Raw genomic sequence first — 21365 nt, 5'->3', positions numbered from 1 at the left:
TTATAATATTTTTAATGGATGTCAAAACTCGAACTAATAATTTTAAATTGATTTGAGTTTGAATAGATAACAGCCGAATAGAAAATTTCAAGTGAAGCTTTGGACCATAGCTGAATTAGTCTAAGCAGTCAGAGGCTGACTATATAGAAAATACTGGCTATTTCTCCGATTTTCCTTTTTACGTTATACAATATGCGCCACAATTCAAAGAAGGTAGCATATTCTAAAATCTAAATGGTCAAGTGACATTCTAATTAATAATAAAATTAGCTCAATTAATTCAAGCAAGCATGGAAATATAGTATTTTTCTGAGGTGCCGGCTGCTCGTGCCGTAGTACATACATTCTAAGTCAAATCTCCATGGACAAAAAAAAATTCTTATCTGTATTATGGTAGGTAAGAAGGAAAATCTAGCTGCAAATATGGGATAAACAAAGTAATTTTTTAATCATTTGAAAAAATAGAGGAGACAAGAAAATAAAAGGAAAAATATTCATTCCACTAATATAATTTAATGGACAATTAATAAATTATAATTAACTTTCTTCCTCCATCTCATTTTTAATATTCTTACTTTCTATTATTAAAAAAGTAACAATTTTTATGTTAATTTTTTGTAAAAATTAAAAAAATACATTTAAAAACAAAAGAAGTATCTGTTTGCCTTCTTATTTCATTTCTTCTTCCCTTTTCTTTTGCCTTGCTACTATCAAACATGGTATCAATGTTAAAATCTTCTTTTCAAATTATAGAGAGGGTGTTCCCATTTGTCACACGTATTTTATTTTTAATTTTTTTAATGGCGTTAGTCAAAATAAAAAATAAAAAAATTATTACAAAATCTCCCACTAGTTCCCGTCAAACTTGTTCTGCCCTATAGAATCACTGGTCAGTATGACACTAGTTGCATGTCATACTAACAAAGTTGACAAATGTTTCATTACTTACACTCTTTCAAAAACTAAGTAGAAATATATTTTAGTTGACTTGCAAATGTTTATGATTGACTTTGGTCGAATTTTCTGCAGCATTTGTTGTTTTTAAGTATTCCAAGTTGCACGATAAAGACATTCCCCAAACAAAGGAAAAAGGGGAAAAATGAAAAAAGCATTTGTCAATTGGCACGCACTAGATGAAATGTAAAAGCTAAATATTCACAACAATAAAAAAAATTAATTTAATTTATTCATTTCATAATTTACTTTTGACCGCATGATATATTGTGGATAATTTTTTTCAATTACTATTATTTGAATAATATTTACTTTTACAGACATTTAGACCGTTAATATTATTCAACAAAATTACAAAAATGCTTTCGATTCAAAGTTTCTATATATGTTAACATTTAAGAATATTTTTATAATGTTATTAGATAAAATTAATAATTTAATATATTTTAAGAATAAAAATTATTTATAAGATATTAATACAAAAAATGAAACCGCGTTATGTCATGTAAAAAAATTAAAGTTATAAAAAATGTAAATGAAATTTATAGAAAAAAAATGATTTGGTATACATATAAGGCTTAAGCCGTATGTTTTGGGGTTTTAAATAGACAAAAACAACACCATATTGAAGAAAATGTGAAACATACCCAAAGCAACAGTACTACAATACACTAAAAACAGAAAAGATTGACTTGGAAATAATCTGAGAGAAAGGAGGAGAGAGAAAAAATGTTTCTTTTGAAATACACGTGGTGCATTGTGAAGATGGCGACCACTTATTAACATTAAAATCTTAGAAAAAAAAAAACAACAAAGGAAAAATAGCGTTGTCGAGTTTAATGTCATTTTCGGTAGTTTATTTAATAGTTGAAGGGCTTTTTTGGTGCAACAACTTACTAACTGAATTAGTCTGGAACTGAATAGTTTCACTAACTAACTTCCATCGAGACATTGGGCCTAACTCTCAATGCTTTGATCGGTAGCCAGTCATTCACTGTTTTTGTAATTATTATAACGTTAAGTGTATAAATATTAATTATAATTAAAAGCACAATATGGTTAATTTATCCTTGATGACACATCTTAAATGATTATAACTTTAATTTTATTTTGAAAATCTCGAATTTGAATCTATGAACGGACGGATAGAGACTAAATATATTGTATTGGTTACTACAACAAATAAAGCAAGTATGACCAATACTTGCATATCTCCTTATTCCACCATTTACACTCAACTTAATTCAGTCATTTCACACTGGGTCGTTGCTTCTGTTTTTCGTTTATCTAAGTTAAGTCTTAGCACACAGCCGCTCACTGCTGACTAGAATAAGGTGGAACTTGTAGAAACACGTCACTCTTTTAGTTATTTACTGCATTGCCATTAAAATAATAAACAAAGCAGGAAAGAGTTTGGTGAAGATAGGGTAAAACAGCATAAACAAACAAAATAACCTTATGTGGTTTAAGTCGTGAGTTGACCTTGAACTCCAGGTCCAGAGGGGAGGGCCGATAATTACCTGACCAGTGACCAGCCCCTTGTGAATGTTTGGCATCAAGCAACTATCTTGAGCTAAAAATCAACAAAAGAATTCGACTTTTATGCACAAATAATAATAACAATAATAATAAATTATGGGTTCAGAAAGATTGACGGAACTGGCTCTGATAACGAAAAGATTTGTGCTTCATGTGATGTTACAGTGAAGATTTTTTAAGATACTTTCATTTAAAAAACTTATATTAAAATCCTCATGAACTAGATTTAGAGTTCTTGATCAGCCACGAATTCAAACAGAATCAGCTTAATAAACGAGGTTTTGAATTCCGTGACACACTGCCAAACTTTGCTGATGCCGGTCATGAAACTGTCTCTGGCATGGTTTGCTGGAGAGAAATAACGTCAGCAACACCCATAGCAAGTGCTGGATTCGGCTAAGGTTTAGTTTTCTGACGTAATCTACCAATCTGCTAAAATTTTTTGGTGATAAGGCAAATGATGGCATCCACCAAATCATGTTAATAATAATTTGCTGTATACAGTTGAAAGAGTTTTGAATTAGTTGCAGTCTAGCAGATTATATGTTCTTTAGGAGGGTTAAGTCACATATGGATCTGAATTTAGGATTCTGCCAAAATGATTCTTTACATAGTCAAATTCATATCTTGCTTGATTAATTAGAGCCCTGAAGCAAAGGGTGATTTTGAAACCTGGAAAAACATGCTCAAACTCAACCTTCAATTATAAATTTTAACGGTGTTACAAAATTTCATATCTTATAAATAAGAGATAAGTTTTGAACTTGTAAATGTAAATACTGTATATTCTATTATATTAACCTTGCAAAGAAAGTAATGATCATATAACAAAATAGTATCATGATTAATCTATTATCTAAATTCGATTATGATGTCACACCAAGCGCTCTAATAAATAAAATAGGCAGGTTTAGAATGTAGGCCCACAATCCATCAAGCGTTAAATGTACAAATTGTTGTTTTTGACAATAAAGAGTTCTAATAGCAATATCCAATATTGTCTACAAATATAAAAAAAAGTACAAACATTCTATTAACTTGATTTTAAACAAAAACACGTTTAGACAATATAATAAAAAAAATCATATTAATAAAAGCAATCTTTTTGTCAATACTATATAAATAATATAATAACTATAAGAAAACAAAATTAATATGGAGTAAAGAAAGCGAATTTATGAATGTAAAAAGAAATAGAGTAAATATGCAATCATTCATAAGGAAAATAGGTTAAAACATTTTACGATATGTAATCATTGGTTGGCTTGTATCCGTACACAATCAAACACAGTTTAAGACAATCTACAAAAAACATAATAAATGAATATTTGACTTAAAATGATATCACAATATTAAAAATAAATAATTAACCAAGCTGGTTTATTGAAAAGAGAATACAAACAGGATATGTACAAAAAGCTGAAAACAAAAATGAAGAAAGTATAGAGTAATACAAAGTCTGGTACAAAATATACGCTTAACATATGTTGAAGTAATTAAAATAATAACTTTTTAACCGTAACCATCAACATAAACAGAAGAAAATATTACAGTCAATTTAAGTTACAAAACAATTATACCTCATTGATAACTAAACATAACAATAACATGTCAGATTAAAAATCATATGACAATAATCAAAATAAATTAGTATCCATAGTGTTTATTCAAAACAAAACGAAAACAGGGCATATATATTAATAAAAAAGTAAAAATTAAAGAAACTTAGTAGCAGAATGATGTGTATTTCAAACAATATTGTACCTATAATTTAATGGATTATCATCTGACTGATGAACTGACCCTTTTAAATTTTTTCTGACACGAAGCAAATATGGCAAAATAAATGAAAGAAGTCATCAATAATAATAAACATAATATAATAAAAATAATAACAAAAACACAACATTAGTTCTACAACATAATCATATAAACATTGCGTAGATACAATAGTTAAATTTTATTCTTCCAAACAAAATAACCAAAGAAACGAATCAGCCAAGACTATACACATCAGCTTGAACAAAATCAAATAGGAGAGATTGATATAAAAAAAAATAACAGAGAACATTTGTTGTGAAGTAGTTAACAATATCAGATTAAACATGCTGTCCAAACCATATCAGCTACCTCTAGGCAAAACCAGACAAACCTCACCGAATAGAAAACCAAATAACACAAAGCCAAGAACAAAAACAAACAATAAAAACTTAAGACGAAAACATCTTCCAAGTAAGAAAAAAAAAGCAACTGAAAACAATAGAGAATACAAAGAACTTCTGCAAAGTCTAAAACCAAACAAACCTTACCGAATAGGTAACCAAATAACACAAACCCAATAACAAAAACAAACAATAAAAATCTATAAGAAAAACCCAACAACATACAACGAAAACATCATCAAACTAAGCAAACAAAAGAAGAAAAAAAAAAAGCAACTGAAAGCAATAAAGAATACAAGGAACTTGTGCAAAAAATTAAAGCAATTCAACTAAACTGATAAAACCCAACAAAACAAGTGGACAATCATAACATCATCAAACTAAAACTCTAGTTTTTTCTATATCAGATGGATAAAAATCAAAGCATTACCAAACACTACACTTAACATCTTAGCAAACACCAAAATCAAATTAACGCAGGAACCTAAAGAAAGAAAAATCCAGAGAAAACCAACTAAGAGCAATACGGAATAGAAAGTTTTTTTAGAAAAAATAAAGACAGTCCCACCAATGCCAGAAAACCGAGGACAATAAACGATACACGACAAGCGTCTTGAATCCACATATTTTGAGCCATCCGTATGAAGAAGTCGACGAAATGTAATTCTCGATGAGCACTGATAGATTGATAGAAAGCATGCAAGTCAGTACAGTCGTCCAAAATGAAAATGCCCACGTGGATAAAATCTATTGGACACACGCGGGCAAAAGACACGGGAAACCCAAGGCTGCAACGAACACTGCACACGCAAAGCCTGACACACACCCACACAAATCAAACTTCTCTCTCCCGGATCAAAGCACTGCCGACGAGGCACAAGAAGAAAACGAGACCGCGACCTTCAAACACAACCAATACGTGGCCAAACCGGGGGGGCATTTTTAAGCCCCTTTTTACGAACTATACTAGAGTATGACCCGTGTGCAACACACGGGCCTCTTTGCACTCTCTCTCTTGCCTTCAACATCTGTTCTCCACGTGGTAAACTCTGACTCCTTTGCATCTCTTTCTTTCTCTCTCTTTGCCTCAATATCTTTCCTCTTTGACTTCTCTGCCCTCCACGTGGTCAACTCTGCAAGCCCCATTGGGGTATCTTTTTAAATGTTATAAATTTACAATTACTTTTCTGGTCCACGGTATTAAGTTTGTAAATTTTTTTAAGAGAGTAGGTGCAGTACGGTAGCTGGGCCTTCTAGTGTTGCCCATGCATGAGCTTACAGCAAGGGCCTGGTGGCCCCACCAATACAGGCCGTATAACTGCCTGTCGAGTTGGAGCTTAGACTGCCAAGGGCCCGCCTTCCTTGGGTTTCTGCTAAAAGCTTATACACAAACAAGGGTAGATTACTCCCGAGAACAGCTTTGGATTCCAGTCCAAAGCTGGATTATGTTAAGATCAAAGCTTAAAATTATAAATATTTATTTATAAAAGTTTTAATTTTTAAATTATTTATTTATGATATTACAATATTAAATTTAATAATAATATATAAATATTATATACAAACAATATATTAAATATAAATCCAATTGTTTTTATTAAAATTTCACATTGAACAAGTTAAAAGATGAGAGATTAACAATAGCTATAAAAAAGAGGTTAAATACTGAAGAAATTATACATTTCTCCATCAGTTTAATATGATTCTTGTTCCCAAACAAAATACAAAGAATTAATTACTTAAAATTAAATAAAAATTTAGCAAATTCAGTTAAATTGTTTTTAATAAAAAAGGTTAGCATGCTCATTCATCCCCAAGTCCTTAATTTTAAATTATAAGCTAGCTAGATTCTTTCTTTAATTTTTTTATTTCTTTAATTTTAATTTTTGTTGTTTTATTTATTTTATATTGCTTTTAAAAATTCTCAATTTACAATCAAGTATTTAACTCATTAATTAGTGTATGATATCTTTACTTAAAATAAATAAGTTCGAATCTCCCTTACTTGAAAAAAATTCTCAATTTAGTGAAGAAAATTGGGAAAATTGTTAATGGACCTGATATTTGTATACATTAAAACTGTAAATGAAAGAAATAAAAAATAATGGATAAATTAATTTACCATGAAATGATAATTTTATTTATAAAATTAAATTGCATTAAATACCTGTTTGGTTTGGTTTTTTTTAGTTTTTCTACCTCGGCCAAACAGGGATAAAAGGAAACAATTCCTAATATCAGGAATTAATTTTAGCAAAAGAAAATCCAAACGAAAAAGAAAAACAGGAAAAGCTTTTCAAAAACAAACTCCTGTATCAGCTTCTCTTACAAAATCTAACCCTAAAATTCATTTCATCTAGACAACTTAAAACGACAACAAGGGCAGCGTTTCTTCCTGTTCAGCCAAGTCACGATGCAATGATCATGAAAAACATGCGAGCAAGGCATGCACGCCGCTTCGAAACCCACCACCAACTCTTCCAAACAGATTGGACAATCCTTTCCCGACCCCTCAACCACCACCTTCCCCACATTCTCCGCCACCTCCTCCGCCTTCACCGGCCCTTCATCATCATCAGCGTCCGAGTCATCATCAGTCCCAAAGTCAGGAACGTCATCCACAACCGCTTCAATCTCCACCCGCATCCTCAAAACCTTGCTGTTTCTGTATCTAGCAGTCGTCACCAAGCGAACCGCGCAGACGGCGATTTCTTCCACCATGGACGGCTGCACCGGGACGCGCATGGAGTTGAGCATATCCGAAACGGCACCGTTGCCATCGTTAATCAAGTCTTCCATGGGGAACTCGTGGATCACATGAGAAATAATCCTCCCGGCCTCGACAAACATTTCATCTCCTGCGCCGGTATTTTTCTCCACGATGATAAACGTCGCCTTAACCTCAATTTCGAACATAGGAGCCGATGACGACGACGACGACGTTTTGTCGCATGGAACTTCCATGTCTACGATCGAAACGTGAGAGACACTCTTGTTCTCGTCTTCCATTGTTGAGAAAAATAAAACAAAGAGCGAAGAAATTTAAAGGAAAGGAAAAACTAGATTTGGAAACAGACAGGAACACACGAAGAGCACACTGAGAAACCGGGGAGGCCGGAAGTATTTTACAAGTGAAAGAGGTGAGTCGGCCCGGACGTGAGCAACATATTTTGATTTTCTTTACGCGGTTTCCTTACTTCTTGTTGTCGGCCACTTAGAGATCAAAGCCCATTCATTTGTGGGAAAACCGAGCAAACCCATCAAGTTGGTAAAGCATGGGCCCATTTTTTCAGGCTTGAGCCAGGCTAGCTGCCAACCTTAGTAGCAACACCACTTTTCTTGTCTTTATATAAACAATAAATGAAACAGTGTGTTTGTTTCTTTTAGACATATATATATATATGAAACAAGGATGGACCTTTGAGCAGTATTTCAGAGGTTCTTGATTTAGTTAAGATCAAGTATAGATTTGTTATATCAATTTAATTTATTATACAAATTTATGTGTTTTAATAAAATCACTTATTGAACTATTTTTTCTTGTTTAGAATAGTTATTATTATGAGAATCGATTATAGTTACTTGATAGTTTTCGAGAATAACCATTCCCTCTGACCAGGCGAGGTCGTAAATTGTATTTTATGGGAAGTATACATGTTAGTAGCTTGCTACTTGGGGGTCCTTGATTCATCATAGTGAACACGGATACGCTATTCATTTCTTTGAGCACCAATGAACGTAGCTAAGAAAGTAAACTGCCCTAAAATTTAACATTAAAAAATTGGACAAAATTTCATGTGGTAATGTTCATAAGGTTTCGGCTTAATCTATCTTTCAGGATCAATGCTTTGCCTTTGAAGGGAGACAGATGATTTTTCTAACAGAGTTGAAATAATTGGGCATCAAGCATTATGGATCGCCTTTGGAAAGAGCGGTACCTGAATGTCAGAAACAGGCCGGCCTACGGTTGCGTGGCAAAGTGCTTATAGGACTTGACAGTTCCAACCAAGTGAAGGGCTTCTTTAAGTGCCTCCAGCAGATGCTCAGGGTGATGCTCGATGCTAGTAAGACCGTGCTGGGAATGCATGGAACTCAAGACTCTTCCAACAATCTGGTCGTATGGGAGAAAAGTGTCAAGAATTTCAACAAGTAAACTGAAAAAAAGAAGAGGAAAACGAATGACTTGAGATGAAAAATAAGGCCTACCTTCCGAGCATAACCACCATATGCTATTCCTCCAATCAAAGAATGCAGTTGTTTAGGTGCACCAGCTGTATAATTTAATCCCTATCAGTTCCCTGGAAGAATGTGTGTTGAAAAAGAAGAAAAATAGGGATGAATTACAAGTAATGTGTGTTTGAAAAAGTCCCCTTTGCTTCAGACCGTCAACTGTATGAGCATTAGTTCCACCTGCTAACTGCAGAAAACCTATTTAAATGAGGGAGAGTTAGCAGTGCACCTAGTGGGCAAGTTGAACCTTAACTGTTCATACTTACCAGGAGGTCTTTCTCTTGAAGCAGCCAAACGAACAGCGAAAGCGATTGATTCTCTCGTGGCACCTCGTCCGATATCTCCACTCATTGGACGGCCATCCAACTGTGAAGTTCATACATGTTAGATCAAATGGATAATAACACTAAGAAGCTACCTGATATGGTGGTAATTATCACCCAAATCTGGCAAAAGAAATTCTATCAGGTTTTAAGAAATAGGCCATACCTGCCATAGGTTGAAGCAAGATAGATGCGGTTCCATGATAGCATGCATTTCATTCATTGACGAAATAGTTGCATCCCCATTATCAGGTAAGCTGACCTGGAGGCAGTAATGAAACCAACAATCTGACAGCTCGATTATCATCCCAATGATTTCATTGAAAAGACATATTCAGTCACAGTAGCAAATGGTTCTCCACTTACTGCTACTAATCTCAGATATCTGATTGAATCCACCAATTCATCCCAAAGTTCTCCGAAGAGATGTGTCTGCCTGCAAAACATCAGTGTGTTTTTGCTCACACAACCTGTAATTGCTCGCACTTGAATCAAATTCAATAAACCAAGTATAAACTGTGCTTGTTTTCCATGAAATTTGTACCTTCCACTTGTATGTATCTCTACGGCATCAACATCTTTCATTTTAAGGAGTTCAGCTGTAGCCATAGCATCTCTTACATATGTAACCTCTCCTGAATCAGTTTGAAGAAGTAAAGCTTAGGTAATAGAAATCTGACTAAAACACATGACAGGATTAACTAAGAATTTACGAATTTGATAAAGGATAAAGGCTATCAGTAGCAGAAAATAAAGGAAAATGAGGTAGATAATGCTAGGGAGAAAGGAGCATGCTCACTTATTTTATCATACGGGCAAACTGGAAAACAACGACCACAACCATAGCAGCGTTCTGTCATGACTCCGCCCTGCATCTCAAAATGATTAACAAAGGCATAAATTTGCATTTCTGATGGCTTATTTGTAGAAACCACAAAATGAATTACGTTTAAAAAAGAAAAAACCTTTGATTCACCGGTTCGATTTGCACCAAAGGGAACTTCCATTGTTGCTGTTTCTCTCTCAAAGAATATAGCATTAGCAGGACAAACAATCTCACAAGGCCTTGAGCAGTCGGATGGACAATTCTTTGGATCAAATTCTAACAAGAAAGTACCAAGGTTAGCTCAAAGGGGGCAGCCCACTACTACAAAACTATAACAAACATTCAGGGAAATGAGTGGAGATCTACCGGCTTTACGGAAATGAAGATCTTCATCATCGTTAACACTTATCATCACCCAAGGCCTTCTAATAGGTACAATCTCCCTGGCTGTTTCAATGCCTTCATTTACAGCATTGACTACGGATGGATCCGCAGCACAATCAATGCAATCAACTGAAAGATCATGCTTCAAAATTGAACTATTCAAGATTTGTTTTTTTTCCCTATAAATCTTAAGTTAGAGTATTCATAACAAACTCACACATTTACACAAGTTAAAAGTAGTTGCCTACTAAGTTCTGGAAACATATAATTCACTTCGCCTCTACAGTTTCTTACCTCCCGCTAGAGTGTAAACAAGGGAGAGATTCCTGATATCGACTACATCCTAGAAAAAGAAAGAGAGTGAATGTAAGTTTAACAAGAGGTGAAATGGTCCGGGAAGGGGGGCTGTTAAGGAAGGTTTAGAATCTTAGAAACCTCAAAGCTAGCACCACATATGAGCTTGACCCAGTTTCCCTTTCGGAGAGATTCATGCGGAGAGCACGATTTTGAAGGAACCCCAATTGATTTGATGAGGTTTTTCACGTTCTGAAGAGAGTTTTTGCACCCAAATGTCACATTCACTGCAGTAAGACAACAGACTAGGGAGGTGAGGAACGGAAGAAAAAGAACAAAGGAGTTTCTCTTCAAACTATAAAGACAAAGGGAGAAAAGAAGAGAAGACCCTGATGTTGAGGGCAAATTGCGGAACTGCAGAAGAAGCTCAAAGCCATGGCAGCGGAGCGGGCAAAGATAAAACAGAGCAACGGTTGAATGGATGACTCTTTTAACAGAATCTAGCGGTGAGGCTGTATGATATTTTTCTAGTATTTGGGTCAATTAGGCCTAATCCTTATCTCAGTCTTTTCGTACAGGGAAGCAAAGGTTGAGCAACGGTTGAATGGATGACTCTTTTAACAGAATCTAGCGGTAAGGCTGTATGATATTTTTCTAGCATTTGGGTCAATTAGGCCTAATCCTTAGCTCAGTCTTTTCGTACTGGGAAGCAAAGGTTGGCCCAAGACCAACCCAAAACTCACACGTACATATTAAGGTCCTTTTTCACCTCACAAATATCATTTCCAGCTGCAAACATGGCAAGAGGACAGAGACTTAGAAGTCAATGAATGCAAAATAACGCAAACAAAAAAAATACCCAAATACTTAAAACTGTATATAATTGTATATACATTCATTTTGCACATTTACGATTACAGTTGTAACTCTGAAGTAGGTCCTATTCCTATATGAAGAAGGAAAAGAACATCCACTCTGAATGTGCAGAGTACATGTGAGCTTTCAGCACTCTTCCATGTATCACCTGACAGATGTTTTATGCACTCTTCCATGTATCACCTGACAGATGTTTTATCTTATACAACAAGAATACATCTTTTCCTCATCGTAAACATGAATTGTTTATATTACTAACTTTCCTGCACGAAAGGGTATTAGACCTGTTTGATATGTTCCTGTCTGGGAGAGCAATATGGCAAAAACCAAAATGGAAGATTTCATGGAAAAGCTAGGCAGATTTAGACATGCTGAGATTTGGAAATTTCAAAGCCCAAAGCTCAAGAAACGCCCAGCGCCCATCTATAAAAAGGTAGTCAACGCAGCAAGTGTGAATTTGCCGTTTCTCTATTTATGAGATACTCTAAAATCGCCACTCCTAATCCTAACGTCCCCGGAAAGCAAATAACACACAAAAATAACACCGAGAAAAAAATAGTAAGAAATTGCTGCTCCTTCATCTCTTCTCTTTCTCTTGATTTCCTACCTGAAAAATTCCATCTAAATCTGTAAATCTATAGATTTGGTGAAACAAAAGGATTTTTAATGTCACTGCATTCCGTTTACTGAATCTTCTACGATCATTTTTTGATAATTGTACAGGAAACCTCATCTCATTTTCTTTGCTCCCCTGTTTTCCTGTACTCTGTTTATGTTCTTTTTTCTCTTGTATATTCCTTTGCCTGTCTCTTCTCATTTCTTGCTTTTTCTCTCAAATATTACGAAAGGATTTTTCGTTCGAGAGATGAAATCCGCATGCCAAATCATAGTTTTTGTTCTGTTCTTTCCTTTTACTATGAACTCGATTCTTGTTCTTAGCGGAAGCTCTGAATCAAACTTCCCCTATATCCTTTCTTGTGGTGCATCAGGTGATGAAACCGATGCAGATGGACGAAAATGGAGTCCTGACACAAAGTTTCTTGCCTCTTCTGATAATTCGGAAACAGTTACGGCTCTGTACCAAGACCCTTCCCTGCCATCAACAGTCCCATACATGAATGCAAGGATTTTCACGTCAACAACATCGTACAAGTTCTCTGTTTCACAAAAGACCCGCCTTTGGCTCAGGCTCTATTTTTATCCCTCTACTTATAATAATCTTGATCCATCCAAAGGGTGTTTTTCTGTCGTCGCGAATGGCTTCACGCTTCTTAAAAACTTCAGTGCCTCCATCACAGCAAAAGCTCTTACGCAGGCCTATATTGCTAGAGAATTCTCTCTAACGCCTGTCGAATCTGGTGATCTCAATGTCACTATTACCCCCTCTACAGAACAAAGTGGATCGTACGCTTTTATCAATGGCATTGAGGTGATTCCAATGCCTGATATATTCCAACAGCCTGCAGCTTTGGTCGGATACAGCGATCAATCTGTTGATGTTCAAAGCTCCTCTTTGCAAACAATGTATAGGTTAAATGTAGGTGGACAGTCCATTGCTCCAAACAATGACTCCGGTCTTGCACGAATATGGTACGATGATTCACCATATCTGTTTGGTGCTGCAATTGGTGTCTCCTCCAAGGCGGGTAAAAATGTTAGAATTCAATATTCTAAAGATGTAACAGAAGATATTGCACCTTTGAATGTGTACAGTACTGCAAGAACAATGGGGCCGGATCCGAAAGTTAATCAAAATTATAATCTCACTTGGGTTTTTCAGATTGATGCAAATTTTACATATATTGTTAGGTTACATTTTTGTGAGTATCAGCTTACCAAAATTAACCAAAGAGTGTTTGATATTTTTGTTAACAACCAAACAGCACAGAGTGGGGCTGATGTTATCGGCTGGGCAGGATCTCGAGGAATACCAGTTTATAAGGATTATGCAGCCTATGTTACCGATCAAACCGGAGATGATGAGATATGGGTGGCATTGCATCCTACTGTATCCATGAAGCCTGAATACTATGATGCAATTCTTAATGGATTGGAGGTTTTCAAAGTTAACGACACAAATGCAAATTTGGCTGGCCCGAATCCTGATCCATCAGAAATGCTTGTTGAGGCAGAAGCAGCAGAGAAAACATTCTCTTCATCAGGGTCTAAGTTTGGCTCTTTGGTTGGTGGGGTTGCAGGAGGGCTTGCTGGCTGTGCTTTAGCTGTTGCTATAGTCATTTTTGTCCACATAAAGAAGAACAATGTTGGTGGTATTCACGCTAAAAGTGGCAATTGGTTGCCGCTTTATAGCCATTCCAACACAACAAGCAAATCAACAATATCTGGGAAAAGCAATGCAAGTAGCCATCTTTCAAGTCTTGCAGCCGGACTCTGCAGGCATTTCTCCTTATGGGAGATTAAACATGGCACCAAGAACTTCAATGAATCAAAGGTTATTGGTGTTGGAGGTTTTGGCAAGGTTTATAAGGGCACCATAGATGGAGGAACAGAAGTTGCTATAAAAAGATCAAACCCTTCTTCAGAACAAGGAGTTCATGAATTTCAGACTGAAATCGAGATGCTCTCAAAGCTGAGACACCGACATTTAGTCTCATTGATAGGGTTTTGTGAAGAAGATGGAGAGATGATTCTGGTATATGATTACATGGCTAATGGGACTTTGAGGGAGCACCTGTATAAAAGCAATAAACCTCCCTTGTCATGGAAGCAAAGATTGGAAATATGCATTGGAGCTGCAAGGGGACTTCACTATCTTCACACTGGCGCCAGGTACACAATCATTCACAGAGATGTTAAAACTACAAACATTTTATTGGATGAGAATTGGGTGGCAAAAGTTTCAGATTTCGGACTGTCGAAAACAGGTCCTAATCTTAATGAAGGTCATGTCAGTACAATGGTGAAAGGTAGTTTTGGCTACTTGGACCCCGAATACTTCCGCAGGCAACAATTGACTGAAAAATCTGATGTTTACTCCTTTGGGGTAGTCCTTTTTGAAGTGTTGGGCGCAAGGCCGGCTTTGAATGCGAACTTGCCTAAGGAACAAGTTAGTCTGGCTGATTGGGCTCTACACTGCCAAAGGAAGGGTACTCTCCATGAAATTATTGATCCACATCTTAAAGGAAAGATCAATCCTGAATGCCTTAAGAAATTCGCGGAGACAGCTGAGAAATGTCTATCCGATCATGGGATTGATCGGCCTTCAATGGGTGATGTGCTGTGGAATCTTGAATTCTCCCTCCAATTGGAGGAAAATCCTGGCCGGGTGGTGGTGGCAGAAAACAAGGCCAATGACGCTTATGCTACACATACAGCACTGCTTGGCATTGAGGAGGAGATAGCAAACGAGGAAGTTGATGACCTAAACCAAAATGCTGTTTTCTCAGAGTTGGTGAATCCCGAAGCAAGATAATTCTATGTTCCCCTGGAGCTGTAGATTGGTTATTTGAACCCCCAAAATTTTGTCAGGTTTCTTCTATGATAAAGTTCATTGATCTAACTTCATCGGGCTCTCAGATTCAGATATTGAACTTTTCCCCTTAGACAACATGTTCTCTTTCATATGTACATTGAAGGGTAGAAGAACTACACCGGATTCTTTTTTGTTCAATCTTAGCTGTCTTCCACTCAACGTTCCTGATTATGAATCTGATGTCTTCTGATGTTTCAGTACCCTAAAACAGAAATTTTAAACTATACTTTCATCTTTAGACATGAAATATTCATTAAACAATGTAAAGAGTTCTAACCACGATTGTAACTTTTTTGGGGTTTATGATGTCAATTGCATGATTGATTCATTCCTGGAGCTGCCAGGAACGAGATGGAAACTGATCAATGAGTGTGATGAACATCCATAACAAAGAACTTCCAATTTTACGTGCCTAAACAGATTACTTCTCGATGATATTGGACTAATATTTCAACCGGCTTGCTGTGTCACGCCGAGCACGTTAAACAGGGTGTTTTAATCTCATCTAAACCCGATTGGAATTGCAATCCATCAATGGATCATCCAGGGCTTATTGGATTACATTCAAAGCAGCAGGAAAAAGAGGGTCACTCCTAACTAGTTTCTCCATAGTCAACTATAATATGAATGGAAACATGTTTACAAAGGTGACAAGGCTTACTGCTCGAGAATAGAAATTGTAGCTGTGGAAGTCTCCTGGGTATTTTTGAGCCACAAGGAGGGAGTGAAAATGCCATCTCAGAGCTTTTTCTTCTTTTCCACAGTTGAAACTTTTTGTCATTTTTCTTTTTCTCAAACCAAGCCTCTGCTAGCACTCTCTGAATAGTTACCATCAACCTTCGAAAGGAGACCCGACAACGTCAGCTCTGGTCTAGATACAAAAAGGGCAAAAATGAAACCGCAACTCCCTTTCCTAATTTTGGAGGAAAAGAAGAAAAAAGAGAGACTGGAATGAGACTATACGCTCTGCAACAGAAAGTACTGAGTTCCAGACACTGCCTTACTCCATGCAACTAGAGAAACAGTAGCTTTTGACACGAAAAGTATTTTAATTCCAGAACAATGAAATTCTTTAGCCTTTTGGGGATGACAAAATTACATGACTCGCTACGTTATCCATAGCTACAAAAGTCAAAAGTGAGTAGCAAGTCCCAAGAGGGAATCCATATGTTCGATGAGCTACATACTAGGCCGTAGGAAAGATGAGACCCATGCATGCTTTTTCTTCTTCTCAGCCGCCTGGATTTTGTGCTTTTGATTGGGTATGGCTTCTGGTCTGGTTTGGATATCTCAGTCATGGCGATATTACCTACAATCCTACTACATTACCTCTATTGTACAGAATTTCTTCACCGGTAGAGCTCAGCAGAACTTAGCAGACTTTAGTGAAAGAGGGTACATGAAGGAGTTGGAGTAAGTGAATCTGATGCCTTGGTTGGTCTTCAAAGGTTTTCCTCCATTCACCAAGCAATCATCATAAGAGACCCTCTTGAAAGTTCTCGGGATTACTATTCTTGCAGAGGCAAACCAACCGCAGTGGAGATGGATGTCTGAGGGAGCACAACCAGAAACACAGGTGTTGACAATCTGCACTATGTATTGTGGGATCCCAGATGTGGAATCCTTACTTTGCGAGATGCTTATATCTCTGTCAGTGCAACTACCTGTTGAAAATATATGGATGTTTAACTTAACACTGAAGGTACAAATTAAAGCACAGGAGCATGAGATAGAGCAACAGAATGTTTACCTCGCACCAAAAGCTTTCTTTGACTTGAAAATGCCTGCTGTGGCCTCGTGTTAACTCTTGTTAACTGGCAGTTATCACCACAAGTTGAATTCAGAAATTTCTTGGACGATTCTGCCAAAAATGGTAATAAGAACTCCAAGATTTTGACAACAAAATAACAAAGTTCAATGCTAAAAGAGAAGATTCAAAGACTTAATAGTGGATTTCAAGACAAAAAATAACACTACCTGCATGCATTTCAATATCACAGAATAGAATTAGGAGCATCACCAGCTGAAAAATCCACAAATGACTAGAGCTCATGATGTTTCTTGTGAGATGAAAACTAAGATGAAATGAAACAGTTCAGCAGCTTGTCTGCTACTATGCCTTTTAGTCAAGTGCTCTACAATCGTGAGAGAGAAGAGAGATTGTGAAGTTTTATAAGGTCGGATTGGGGAAATGAGGGGTGACGCCTAGCTACTTGACTGGTGTTATATGGGTTCTTAACAAGTGAAGTACGGTCATTATATCAAGGAAAGGACACCCTCCACTTTCTTTCTAACAGCCCTTTAATAGATTATAAACAATAGCAAAGGTGATTTCCCATTAGCATTGCACAAAACATCACATAGATTAAGATAAACTTCTCTTGTTAAATTTTATGATGGTTGAAAGAGCGAGAAACAAGAAGGGAAGGGTGAGGAGTGAGTTGATCACTACTCTATCAAAAATACGATGTTTAAATATGGGACATGGTATAGGTTAGCTGACATGTAAACATCATATCCCATGGTAGTATTGTTCCTTCCTGTTGATCTATCCATGGCAGTGAAAACCATTGGTTGGTCAAAAAGCTAATTTACTGTTTCTATTACTCCTTTGCAAGTGCCAATTTGTGTTGATTCTTTCTATAATTTCAACCCCCCCCACCCCCCCCCCCCCCCCCCCCCCTCTCTCTCTCTCATGCTGTTTCTAGTTTCTACCTTTTACTCTATTCCTTTCTCTAATTGTTGCAGGCATGGGAAGAAGCAGCATCTTTACTAAAGACAAAAACTCAAGTCCTGACTCCTGATCTCTTAAAGAAAGTTGCAGGGAGGAATTGGCAGTAGCCTCATGGCTTGGAGAACCTGCTTAACTAAAAGAGAAACTTGAAGGAATAGCTAGCTTCCTATGTCCTATCCCATCCCATCAAAACATTGAAAACTTTTCCATTTTTATGGAAGCCTATACCACGACTTCTACCAATATCACAGAACTATTTATTTTTTAAATAAAAAACAAACCCATCATAAGGAATGAATTATTCATCATGAACACATCAAGTAAACTTCTTATCTACACCATTTGCACGTGCATCTGCGCATCTATAATCAACTATATGTACAGAAATGTTACGTTTTTGACAACAACCCAAACTTACATGTACACTCTTCGTCCTCTCACATACTTTTATTCTGGTTTTCTTCAAAGTTTGAGTGCTACAGATGTGTGTTCTTCGAGGCTAATATCACAGTGGACCCTGAACGAGTGTTAATTAATATTGAGAAGGCCAGATCATATGGTGTGAAGAAACATTTTGGTCATATCATATCAGAGTAAAAAAATTGTATTAATTGCCATTAAGGTGTCAATTAATTGCAGCAAAAGACAGGACGCGTTTTTCCTACATTTAGAATCAGAAATAGATAACATGCTGTCTCTACTCTGAGATTTCTCTCAAATGCAACATTTCAGCAGACTCTCAGACCTTACCAAAAGGTAAGGTTCACATTCTGTTTGGATTCTACTTTTGTCTTGAAATGGAAACAACACCTAGTCAGCCTAGGATTCGAAGAGAAATGGAGAGAGATTACTCTCTTTTTTTTTCCTTTTCTACAGCTGGTTATGGAGCCATGTGAGGGGGGTTTAAGTTCTGCAGATACTTAAAAGTCATGGTTGATTGCTCCCCAGTTCACATTTCACTCCTAAAGTAAAAGCTTGTAAGGATAGATCATTGACTGAATACCACTAACAGAGAGAACTGTGTCTGGTTTCTGCATTGGTGGTTTGCTAGTTATCAAGGTCACGTGCATTTGCTTGAGCTTTTAAGTCAGATTAGGCTAAAATAACATGCATTCTGTCTATATCCTGAGAACCTAAGCCGCCCTATACTCTATGCTACTTCATAGATTCTCCCATCAAATACAAAAAAATTGGGCAATGATGTAACGTAATTTTGCTTCTTTTACCAAACACAAAATGGGCAACCAGAGACAACACTGTGATTGATCTTGTTGAAGTTTTCTGTTAACTAACGTTCATCGTTGATCGTCCAGCAACTGTGGAGAAGAACCATGTCTCTCCTTTTGGACCACCATGGCATGCCATGTCACGTGCTGCAAGTGAAGACTAGTATCCAGTTTCCACGCGCATGCAAATGCAGGTGTCTTTACCATGCATCAAGCTCAAGCCTGCGCCCCTGCTTTCATGGTACGAAAACACCGACCACCGCAGTTGACATGACAACAATGTTTCCATTTACTTAACTATTAGCGCTCGCTCGAAATCTCAGCATCTTTAACTTGTCTGGGCTTTTCTTGAAAATTCATGGTCGATTAAGAGAAAATTCAACGATGGGGGAGGCAAGGTTCGGACAGGTCAAGTCGATGGAACAACTCAAGGTTGTTTTGTTCCAAAAGGCGTTTCTCTTGCTGTTTAACTGAAATTGTAGAAGAGAGGTAGCAGTTCGGGCTCGGCGGCGGCTTACTGCAACTGGTCCGTGTCCTTGGTTTGTGGATTTTGGCCTCGCAAAGAGCCGACAAAAACTGGACCAGTCGTACGGTCATTTTCCTTCCAGCTAGTTCCTACTAGAACTATTTGGAATTTTTTTAATTAGTCAAAAATGTATGAAAAAATTGTCACATACTTGTTTAGGACCTAAGAATAAAGAAATAATATTAAATCATATAAAATCAAGATATTTAATCAATGGGCATACTGCAAAATATAGAGTGGAGAGCTCTGTTGCTTCCTGCTAGGAGAGATGCCAAGGGAACGAAAAACTAGCAAGGAAATGTGTAGAACTTCATTGATTGCTGGTAACTGATAAGCAAAGGGATTAATTAAAGAAGGGATGAAAGTTTTAAATTGAAGTACAGAACTTATCATCTTAAATTTATTCCAACACTTTGATTCGTCCTTGCATCTCCCTACTTACTTCGCTGACTTCCATTTTGGACCATCTTCATACTTCAACAACTTATGCCGAAAACAAGATATAATACTATAGGAACCTACAATGTGAAATGGACCTCCCAGCTCACTTGCCATTAATTTCCATCTGTATAGCAGATGCTCATTTTCTTGCTAATTAATTCTTCATGGCCTGTCTAGGCAGCAGCCTCCTCGTCTCTCTTTGCTTGATTAACCTTCTTAATACAATTATCAATGCCAATTCTTTGCAAACATCCAATACCTTATGCCCTTCTTTCAACTGTGGCAATGGCTTCACCATTAGCTATCCGTTTTGGCATCAAAACCAGCTGTTGGAGCATTGCGGTTATCCAGGCTTCAACGTTTCATGCCATGGCCAAAATCCAGTGCTCCATCTTTCAGACAAAATCTATCATATTAGATCGATAAATCCCTCCAAGAACTCTCTTGTTATCTCAAGATGTTGTAACATGTCCTGGTTTACATTAGGATTTTGCGTTGCCAGCATTTTCCTTTTTTAACTATAGCGTTTTACACACTAAGATGCTACGTTTCTTTTACAACTGTACGCTGTTTCCTCCATCACTTCCTTCCATATCTTGCCAGCAATACAATGCCAAGAAATCGTACGTGTTCATCGAGGAAGCAATCCCAGAGTTCGATTGGAACAACTATTGCGAATCAACAGTGAGTGTCCCGATGATTGAGAAGGCAGTCCATGGAGCTTTAAGCGATGGTTTTGCAGGAGCTTTGCAACAAGGATTCGAGTTAACATGGCAGCAGCCGGATGTTGCTTGTCGATCATGTGAAGCTACTGGAGGCTTGTGCGGATACATGATCAGCAGCAATGACCTGCACAAGAATTTCTTCTGCCATTGCCATGATGGAAAGCATTCAATTAACAACCATGACAATGGTAAGTTGCTGTTCGTTCCCCTTTGTTTGCCAAAATAAGATCATAGTCGACAAATCATCCATTAGTACAAAAATTGATCATCTTCTTCTTTTCCTTGTCGTGTAACAATGGTGAGAATTGATCACAGGTAAAGATTTAATCAAGTTCGGACCAAATCACACAGCCATAGGTGAGCCTTTCTCATTACAAATGCTGCAACTCAATGACTCCAATAGCTAAACGAGGTTACTGGTTTTGATACCCTTCGACAGGTGCACTGCTTTTCGGCAGTTTGATTATGGCAGCAACAGTGTTCTATCTCATCCAGAAGAAGAGTGTTGATTTATGCAAACCAGTTTCTCAATAGAATATCAGTCAGTGACAAATTAAAGTCTTTTGTTCAAAAAAAATTGCAGCTTCTATTGCTTTTTAAGTACATTTATCTCAAAATTGGCCAATAACCTT

The 21365-nt window shown here is 36.8% G+C and overlaps 3 protein-coding genes and 1 pseudogene across 4 annotated transcripts; 1 reads left to right on the top strand and 3 right to left on the bottom strand.

The window, feature by feature from the left end:
* Positions 1-6772: 6772 nt before the first annotated feature.
* Positions 6773-8034, bottom strand: LOC18603653 (uncharacterized). The gene has a single exon (XM_018119142.2). The coding sequence runs from the start codon at positions 7662-7664 to the stop codon at positions 7008-7010; it is 657 nt and encodes a 218-aa protein (XP_017974631.2). The 5' UTR covers positions 7665-8034; the 3' UTR covers positions 6773-7007.
* A 307-nt stretch (positions 8035-8341) lies between these two features.
* On the bottom strand, positions 8342-11362 carry LOC18603652 (uncharacterized). 2 transcript variants are annotated; one of them, XM_018120230.2, is made up of 13 exons: positions 11101-11358; positions 10854-10999; positions 10713-10761; positions 10401-10547; positions 10174-10310; positions 10008-10077; positions 9753-9843; positions 9575-9644; positions 9375-9470; positions 9152-9251; positions 9000-9083; positions 8862-8926; positions 8342-8766 (listed from the first exon to the last, which is right to left on the bottom strand). In XM_018120230.2, the coding sequence occupies exons 1-13, from the start codon at positions 11147-11149 to the stop codon at positions 8617-8619; spliced, it is 1254 nt and encodes a 417-aa protein (XP_017975719.2). In that variant the 5' UTR covers positions 11150-11358; the 3' UTR covers positions 8342-8616. The 2 variants fall into 2 exon arrangements, with proteins under 2 accessions (XP_017975719.2, XP_088662106.1); XM_088805980.1 differs by lacking the exons at positions 8342-8766; positions 8862-8926 and having other exon boundaries at positions 9027-9072; positions 11101-11362.
* A 1091-nt stretch (positions 11363-12453) lies between these two features.
* On the top strand, positions 12454-15240 carry LOC18603651 (receptor-like protein kinase ANXUR2 pseudogene; annotated as a pseudogene).
* A 439-nt stretch (positions 15241-15679) lies between these two features.
* Positions 15680-19557, bottom strand: LOC18603650 (TPD1 protein homolog 1-like). The gene is made up of 3 exons (XM_088805851.1): positions 19109-19557; positions 16832-16942; positions 15680-16745 (listed from the first exon to the last, which is right to left on the bottom strand). Exons 1-3 carry the CDS (start codon positions 19173-19175, stop codon positions 16444-16446), a joined length of 480 nt encoding a protein of 159 aa, XP_088661977.1. The 5' UTR covers positions 19176-19557; the 3' UTR covers positions 15680-16443.
* Between the last annotated feature and the right edge of the window lie 1808 nt (positions 19558-21365).

The sequence above is a fragment of the Theobroma cacao genome, chromosome 4, assembly GCF_053813885.1.
Source record: "Theobroma cacao isolate CCN51 chromosome 4, ASM5381388v1, whole genome shotgun sequence".
Classification (NCBI taxonomy): Eukaryota; Viridiplantae; Streptophyta; class Magnoliopsida; order Malvales; family Malvaceae; genus Theobroma; species Theobroma cacao.
Note: the sequence above shows the minus strand (reverse complement) of the source record. Positions and strands in the feature narration are given on the sequence as shown.